The sequence below is a fragment of the Channa argus genome, chromosome 6 (genome assembly GCF_033026475.1).
Source record: "Channa argus isolate prfri chromosome 6, Channa argus male v1.0, whole genome shotgun sequence".
Taxonomy (NCBI): domain Eukaryota; kingdom Metazoa; phylum Chordata; class Actinopteri; order Anabantiformes; family Channidae; genus Channa; species Channa argus.
In genome coordinates, this window is record NC_090202.1 from 19,248,471 (window position 1) to 19,257,988 (window position 9,518).

The following is a 9,518-nucleotide window of genomic DNA, read 5'->3' on the forward strand; positions in this document are numbered from 1 at the left end:
CCAATAAAAGCTTCGTTATTTTCAATCGCTCGCAGTCTCATCTCCTCAACCATAAACTTGATAAGAGGTCTATAAATCTTACCCAGATCGTGTGTGTGATGATGCAGGCATGGAACCTCTGCTAAAAACTATATTTCATATATAACTAAAAGAAGTGTTGCTTCATTTAAGCATTATTAAGCAATATTAGTTTGAAATAAATAACATAAGTGTTGCTTCATTTCAAGTGTAACTCATGTTACCGGAAAAACTGTCTCATCATTGGCTAATGTTTAACTCCATGGAAATATAACGTATCTATTAATAATGAAAGTAATTCCAATGAAGTTAATGAAACAGTACAATGGGCTACTAAATTACAGTATGTTTAAAACCGAAATGTTAGATGTTCAATGCATGTATATCCCATGTATATCCAAAACTGGCATTTTATACATTTAACTCAGGCACATCTTGTTCTATTCTAATCTTAAATTTGCTTGGTTTGCTTAGATTTTGGACATCATAACCAGGTGTATATAACTTATTACAAGTACAATGTTTCTAAAAAATAATTTTAAATTTAATGTTATACTTTTCAAATAATATTGAAAGGCACATTTTACATGGGTTTAAAGACATAAATCTACTATAAACTGAAGGAAATAAAAAACAAAATATCTTAATGGAGAGAAAGAGATATTGATTGTTTGATGGATGGATGGATGGATGGATGGATAGATAGATAGATAGATAGATAGATAGATAGATAGATAGATAGATAGATAGATAGATAGATAGATAGATAGATAGATAGATAGATAGATAGATAGATAGATAGATAGATAGATAGATAGATAGATAGATAGATAGATAGATAGATAGATAGATAGGAAGTCCTAGTGCATTAAGATGCATAAAAATAATTGGTTGGTCTTTTTTTGGGTTTGTTTAAACACTGAGATTGACCTAAAATGTTAAGTTGTTTTATACCAAACCTTTGTGATGGATGTTGCTACCCTGTTTACATTACTAGCATGAGGGCAGTAAAAGCAGACATAAAGTCAATAATATATAATTGTCATGAGTATGACCAGTAGTGTCACAGTTTTGGTAAATTATTACTCAGTCATTCGTAATTTTTCTGGTAATAACATTTTAATTTAAAAAAATTTGCTGACACAAGTTTTTCTTCCTTTCAAAATCCTGTTCTGCTCTGATCTCTGTCATTTTATTCTATTTCTCTTCACTTAGCAGGTTGAGCTCTTGGTGGGTTTTGTTGTTGGAAAGCTGCTGCATTGTGCTGACAACCCAACTAACTTTAAGGTAAAAGGCAATTTGTGTATTGTTTGTTTCAATCTCTGAGCCAGTTGTACACTGACACTTATCTACTGTGAATGGCTTTCACAGTAATAATATTCTAATCTTTATTATACTACTACTAATAATAAATATTATTACTTCTTCTAAATTTTCAAGTATGTTTGATGGCACTTAACTATTGAAGCCTACTTGGAAAATTGTTAAAATCTCTAACTTTCTCCGCATTAAGATGTAAATAGTTTTAGTACTATGATCATAGTAGCTTATAACTTCAACTTTGCACTCAGGTTTTACATTTCTACAGTTTCCAGGATTTTTATGCTACTATTTCACTACATCTACTCGAGACAAAACAGTTAATCTTCTGTTCTGCTTATTTTCTAAACGATTCAGTTATTATCGGAAAAGCTAAACTTTTACCTATTTTTAAATAGTTTAGCTTCAGGTCAGCTTTCAAGCAAACATTTCAGCCTTTCACTAAAAACGGTTCAGCTTTTTTCAGCTTTGCTTGAAAGAATCTTTTAGCGTTGAAGCATTCACAGTGCATTTTCTTTTTAGAAATTTTTTTTCTATTACTTTATTGATATTCAACATATTAGCAATCAATGGGAATTTCATTATTATTAGTTCTCTTTCTATTACCAGCTTGACTGACACAACAAACCTCAAACTGGGTTCAAATGATAAATTGTGTGACTTGTGTGATAATACCATTTAAATCTGATTAATCACATCTGTTTTAGCACCTCGTTCTCTTTGTCCAACCTTCAACACATCAATTGGGTTAAACATGGCGATCCAACTCATCCAACCCTATCATGAAGCCTACATGTCCCTGATGAAAGGACTGAAAGAGCTGAACTTCAGTGGCGAAACTGTTCCCTGTGACCTTTTGCTGACTGGAGACCGTCCCTTTCCTTTAGCAATAAACAGCCAAGGCCAGGTCCTGATGGCTGCCTCTCTCTATGGCCGTGGAAGGATTGTGGTCCTGAGCCATGAGTGCTACCTCGCCACCTTTCCTGCTCTGGTAGAGAATGCTCTGACCTGGCTGATGGGAGATGGATCTGACAATATGTCTGTGGGGGTCCACAAACATCTCCATGTTGTTTCTGATAACCTCACCAAATCCAGCTTCCAAACTAAAGTTGTGGAGGCCTTCAGTAACAACCTGGGCGTTGGTGTGTATGTGACAGATGCCTACAGTGTGGGTGAAGACCCGAAGGATCTGGTGGCATTTCTGAAAGCTGGAGGAGGCGTGCTGATAGGAGGTCAGGCATGGAACTGGGCTGCACATCACCCTAAAGAAAACATACATCTTAAATTTCCAGGAAATAAAGTGTCTGGTGTGGCAGGGATCTACTTTTCTGACAATTATGGCAAAGTAGAAAACCTGCCTGTCTCCCCTCAGGTCCCATTCTCCTGGATGACTTTAAAGTAAGTAGAAACATGTCCCAATTTGCGATATGCAATATTTTTTTATTTTATTGTGAAAATTAGTCCAATCTCAAATTTAACGCAACCATTCTGGAGTCGCCCTGGATAGATGCATTTCACTGAACTAATGAGTGTTTATATTCTATAGCTTTGGTAGCGTTTCATATCTGTGTTTAAGTTGTTTCACTGAGAAATACAACCAGTTAACAAAAAAGTTTTTCACAATTTAATAATAAATGAATGAATACTGTAAATAATATAATTTAATGACTAGTTTCATACTATAACTAATAACCTTTACTTTGCATGGTGGTAAATATAATTTCTTCTTTAATTTAATACAGAGTTGGTAAGGACTTTCAGGATGACTTGGAGCTCTTATTGAAAGGTATTCCAGAATTTAAACTCAAGAGTAAGAATGGGCTACTGGCTTCTGAGATTCTGGTCCATGGTCCTCTAGCCTTCCCCATTGGTACCACAAAGGATGGCCGGGCTTTTCTGGCAGGAGCCTACTATGGGAAAGGACGAGTTGTGGTGATCTCACATGAAGTACTTCTGAGAGTACAGGTGTGGTCTTTCTTTTATTTAAACTAAGACATACTGTAAATAAAATGTTCTTCATCCAGTAAAGTAAATGTTTAAATTATGTTACTTTAATATATTTTACAAAGCATTTTTGCCATCAAGATTTCTGCTGATTTTTTATGGTCCCCACATTATTTAGTGTGAAGCACTAATTAATCAAATTTGTAAAATATTACTATGTGACTGATAAATTGTCTTTCCTGGATAATTGAACTTTATTACAGACAATGGCTCCTTTTTGGAACAACGTCATACGCTGGTTGGATGAAGGCCGGAATGGGGTTGTTGGTGTTGTCCCAAAGCTTAGCAGCGCATTTAACCTCTTCAGTGAGTCAGGATTCAATTGTGCTAAGACAAAATTCAGGAAAGACCTGAGTGTGTTTGTGTGTACAGCATACAGCGATGAACATATGAAAGAAATCCAAGACTTTGTGGCAGAGGGAGGAGGCCTGCTGATTGGTGGACATGCGTGGCATTGGGCACAAACACACTTGGGGCAAAACCCAATGATAAATTTCCCAGGTATGAAACACTGTATTGTTTATTTACATCTATTATATTATACAGTACCTCAACACAAGTAGTACTTCTGACAATCCAATTTGTAATTACCTTAAACCAGCCCAGACTGAAACAATTCAGGCTTAATATTCTCCTAAAAAAAGACACAGGCTTTATTGAATCACAGAGTATGAGAAAATCATGTCTCAGTTTTCTGAATGTCAGATTGTGTGCATTAAAACCTATGTTTCCAGTGCCAGAATAGGATCATTAACCTAGAATATGGCCACCTCAGTCCACCACAGGTGAGATGAGCCATGTGGATCATCTTTAAATCAAACACAGAGAGGCAGAGGCCATTCTGAAAAGTGTTATTTACTACTGCTTCCTTAATATACATGCAAAAAAGTAGACCAGCTAGAAAAACTTGCACAGGCAGATGAAATAAATAGAAACCAGATTAAAATCTCAAGCAGTCAAGAAAATGATCAGACAAGACATCCAAGGTAAAGATGGAGAAATACGACATGTAATATAGTCAGAATAGTTATATTAGTTCATTAACACAATAATCACCCTTATCCCTAAAACTTAACATCTTGCAACAAATATCAGGTCATTTTTTTGTACCTACAGGGAATAAGATCCTCAACAAAATGGGCCTGAGCTTGCTGGGGAAGACAATTAAAAGTGGCTCATACAAGGCACCTGTGCCCAACCAGGCCACCAACGCCAACCACTTGTGCCACCTTCTACGCCGCACTGCTAGTCATGTAATCGAGGGAGAGAAACTGACAAAGTCCGAGGAGGAAGGCCTCAAAAAACTGGGTTTATACTGTGCAAAGTACTTGCAAATGAAGGCTAATGACTGGTACTCCTATTCACTGGTGTTGTCCACTCTCACTGACATATTAAAGTTGGGCATGCCACAGGTGAGCTGTGATTCAGTTAATAGCGGAGATTTCCTAAACCAATTCTATGAGTCAATATTTTGTTGTTCAAATGCTTTAATGACAAATGTGATTTTTAGGCCACAGCTACAATGTTTGTTTCTGTTCTGTTTTCTTTATTTGATTATGTTGTGTAATTGTATAATTGTATATTTTTTCAAGGTGAATGAGAAAAACCTTGTAAAGAATCCCATGGACCACCTACTCCTCAGTGTGGGGACAGAGGTATTTAAGGTTTGCCCAGATCCTGTTGCTCTCCTGCCCTACCTCATCAAGGATAATCCACCGAGGCCAGTTGTCCATAATCAAAAGATCAGAATCAATGCTAATACAGGTCAGACCACAATGCTGTAGAAAAATGCATGAGAATGTTATAGTATAGTTTACAGTACTGCAGCAATCTGTGTCCCTTTACAGTGCAGCTATCTACAGATTTCATATGTGTGTGTATGTGTGTGTGTGTGTGTGTGTGTGTGTGTGTGTGTGTGTGTGTGTGTAGCAAAGAGTGAGTGGATCAGTACAGGACTCTACCTGTCTCCAGGTATGAAGACCTACATGATCATACCAGCAGAGATCACCAACAAAGGATGGATGGTAATCTACAAATACGTCAAGGTTTTGAAATCATATCATAGGAAATAATTATCTATCCATTATTCAAACTGCTTATCTTGTTAAGGATCACAGGGGGGTGGAGCCTATCCTAGCTGTAAATGAGCTAGAGGCAGTGAACCCTGGAATTTTCACCAGTGTATCATAAGGTCACATACAGACACTGACAACCATTTACACTGACATTTACCTGAAATCATATACAGCAGAAAAAATATGTCCATCTATTTACTATCCAAACCACTTAACCTGTTAAGGGAGAAGGATAGGGGGTGGTGGAGCCTATGTTGTCAGTGGGCAAGAGGCAGGGTCAACCAGTCTTTCATAGGTTCACATCTTGTGACTGACAACCATTTACTGTTTACTTACAATTCAGCTGTAGGAAGAAACCAAAATTGCCTGGAGAAAACTTGTGAAGCACATAAGTAGTTTGCAATTCATGGTCCTGGTCTTCAAAGCAGTCAAACATTCTCTGTCATCCTCAGATCCAGATTGGCTGTCAAACAGACATTCTGAACGCTGATGAGCTGAAAAGAGCACCGCATGTTTCTGAGCAATTTCCCATAACCTCAGAGAGGATGCAGGTGTGGAACCTCTGGGGGGGTCTTATCTACCTGGTGGCCCCACCAAATACACAAGTTAAGGGAGTAGAGGTCATAGTGGAGAAGGCTGTATCGGCACCATATTATAAATCTGGTAAGTGTCTGGTATAGTGATGTTATGTTCGCAGATCAGAATGTTTTAAATGAAGATTTTGTATGAACAAAGACACGTGAGTCGTATTTGATAGCAGTTGTTTCTAATATGTCCAAATGTCACTGCCTGACCTAAATTCAATCCACTTGATTTCACATTTGTAGTGAATTTGAAAGTGAAGATCAGCTAGTCACAGTAGATTGATGATGTTAAGAGTAGAACTTTTCTGTTGCTGTTTGTGAACACAACATCCAACAAAAAGGAATGAATCAATTTTCTGAAAGTGCGATTAAATTCTAAAACAATAATAAATGTGGTCACACTTCCACACAATCCTGCAGAAAGGATTTCGTGTGGATGTGCTTTTATATATGCAGCCTGTGGTCAAACAAACAGACACAGAACTGAAACTAGATGCATGTTATGAATAGGAATGTATTAGTAATTTAGTGTTGCTAAAGCTAATCCTAGTGATTTCACAAACAACTCTAGAAAAAAGGGGGAAAAACGAAAACCATGAACACCTCCTGAACCTGAAACAGCTATTGGAGCCAGCTCCATTCTTACACATGTTGTTTGCTTGACTACATTTGGATGTCAGTAGTTTAAATATAACAAATCAAAAACATAACTAAGTAAAAATAAAAAGTGAATTTTTAATATTTTTATTCTGTTGTTCCCTTCAGGTGAGACAACAGCTGCTGAATGGTCCTCACTGCGCACAGCTCCTGCTCCATGGGCAGAGTTGGAGTTTGAAAATATCATCATTACTGTACCATCAGAATTTGTTCGTGGTCTATATCGCCCTGAAGAGTTGGGAGCACTGTGGGATGCCATCATGAGAAGCATTGCTGACCTGGCTGCTATTCCACAGAATTTTCCTCGCAAAGAACGAATTGTAACTGATGTGCAGATTTCAGCTGGTAAGTGTAATTGGCTGTTGTACTGTATATCAATGCATCAAAAAAAAACATTTCTCTTTAATCAGCAAGACCTTCTGCAAGAGCACAGGCTAAAGTGAAACATGTTTTTTACCTGTTTTAAATGGTTTAATTGTATTCATGTACCAAATGTGGGCTCAGAACTCCACAATACAAACTGCTCTTATATTTCATCCAGGGTGGATGCATTCTGGTTATCCAATTATGGGACACACACCCACAGCAGCTGAACTGGTCAGTGTTGACATTGCCAAGAGTAAAGGCCTGTGGGGCCCCATCCATGAACTGGGACACAACCAACAGAGAAGCTGCTGGGAGTTCCCACCTCACACCACTGAGTGTACATGCAACCTGTGGTCAGTGTATGTGCATGAAGAGGTGCTGGGGATCAACAGGGCAAAGGTGGAGTAAATCAGTTTTATTTCTGACACCATAAGGGAAAGAAAACAAGTCTTTTTTAATCCTTTATTTGCTTTTCATTGGGATTGTATGGTTTCACAATAATCTCATTTCATCATTATCAACGCAGGCTCATCCATATATGACTTTAACAAATCGGAAGAAACGAGTAGAAGAGTACGTTAAGGGAGGAAGGAACCTCAGCAACTGGCATGTGTGGGTGGCCTTTGAGACAGATATGCAGGTAGATAAATGTTCAATATTACACTATGTATTTAATACCTTGGATCATCTTGGAGTCACTTTTCAGACAGACTAGTCTACAAAGCTCTTTTTGCCTCAGTGAGGTGTTATTGATTATACACCAGACCACACAAATGCTGGATGAAAAATGACGAGAGAAACTTGCTGTCTTTTTTTCACATTTCCATCTATTCCTGACTCCATGCAGCTCCAGGAGAGGTTTGGTTGGGATGCCTTTAAGAAGGTGTTTGCTGCCTACCATAAGATGAGCAACTTTCCCAGTGACAACAAAGGAAAGATGAACCTGTATGCTGAGACTTTCTCTCAGACTGTGGGGATGAACCTGTGCAGCTTTCTTAAGTCCTGGGGTTGGCCCATTGAAGCATCCACTGAGGAGAAACTCTCCAACCTGCCTCCCTGGACTGACCACCCCATGGTCCAGTATGGCTGAACATCAGACTGCTGAGGATTTAAAATACAGAAACTGCATTTTATTTACAGTGTGCAACTTAATCTACTGCTAACATGAAATTTTGAATCAGTACTCTCTGCTTAGCCCCTCAGGTAGTTGTAGTTAAGAATTTACAGTAAATAATAAAAACTAACCAAGCAGAAATAGTTGATTTTCTCTGATCGGCTCCCCCACTGCACCTCTCCACAGAAAGTTAATTGTATTTTGTGATGACTCCAGTCAAGGCAACAAGCCACAAAGCTCTAACAAAGAGTTTTCGCTTCTTAGTGATCCTGGTCAAACGTTAATCTCGATTTAAACTATTCCGGTTAATAATATGTTTGCAATTTTTCTGAAGTAATGATTGTCTTAACTGTTACTGGCAAAGATGCCAATAATCAATCGTGTTGACCTTTCAGTGCCTCAATTTCTTGTTTCAGTTCCTCAGTTTGTTGAATAGAGAACTGGTGAATCACTGTCAAAGTGACAAATCAAACAACTTTGCTGTTCTGTGCTGCTGTTAAAATGAAAGAAAACTGTAAAAATTATTCTGATTTTGGTTTTGTTTTATCACTATGTGATTGAGCTAATACTTCTCCACTTTTTACAGTAGAGATTTTTTAGAATTTTTTTTTTTTACAATAAATGTAGCGTACAAAATAACAGAAAATTGTAACATCAATTCTGCTAATAAAAACACAATGTCCATATACCATATACTTTCACAGTTAGGTGGCATATGATTACAGTACATTGTCTGTTGGTGGTGCGCAGCTTATGCCTATAGTTACAGCACCCTGTGCATGTGCACAACAGCTCCTGATCGGGACTGACAGAGGAAACAGTGCAGTGAGAAAAGAGAGAAAAGAATTGTAAAAGATGACAGGCTGTAGAGGAGCTGCTCCAGCTGATCTGACACCAAAACCTCACACAGTAAAGTTTTATTTTTTGGTCTTAACACTCCTGTTATCTCTCAAAATATTCATAGGTTCATTCAATAACAACAAAGGAGGGGACATTGTAGTTCTCTATAGTTTTATAATAAATACATCACATCCTCATCTGAGCAATAAATGCAGGAAACAAGGTAACTCCAGAGTCTTTGTGCACTTTTTCTTGTCATTCTAACTTATTAACCAAACAGTGATTACTGAAGGAAGCACGCTATAGTAAGGAAAACTGATAATATATTTAAAAATGTTGTATTCCTTATTCCACTGAATCGGCAATATGTCACACATACAGCCATATCTTGCATAGTTATTAAAGTTATTACACGGAATCATTTATTTAGAAAATTCAACACCTTATGACTTTATATCCAGTGAATATTAACTCCAGTAATTCTACAGAGCATTGAATAATCCTTGTAGATCAGCAGTCAGTTTTTCTCACTGTCAAAAC

The 9,518-nt window shown here is 37.5% G+C and overlaps 1 protein-coding gene across 1 annotated transcript; it reads left to right on the top strand.

The window, feature by feature from the left end:
- Nucleotides 1-2,092: 2,092 nt before the first annotated feature.
- On the top strand, nucleotides 2,093-8,708 carry LOC137128957 (TRPM8 channel-associated factor homolog). The gene is made up of 11 exons (XM_067507687.1): nucleotides 2,093-2,736; nucleotides 3,081-3,303; nucleotides 3,546-3,843; nucleotides 4,459-4,754; nucleotides 4,935-5,106; nucleotides 5,272-5,366; nucleotides 5,870-6,080; nucleotides 6,767-7,003; nucleotides 7,200-7,423; nucleotides 7,551-7,664; nucleotides 7,872-8,708. The coding sequence occupies exons 1-11, from the start codon at nucleotides 2,093-2,095 to the stop codon at nucleotides 8,112-8,114; spliced, it is 2,757 nt and encodes a 918-aa protein (XP_067363788.1). The 3' UTR covers nucleotides 8,115-8,708.
- The last annotated feature ends 810 nt before the right edge of the window (nucleotides 8,709-9,518 follow it).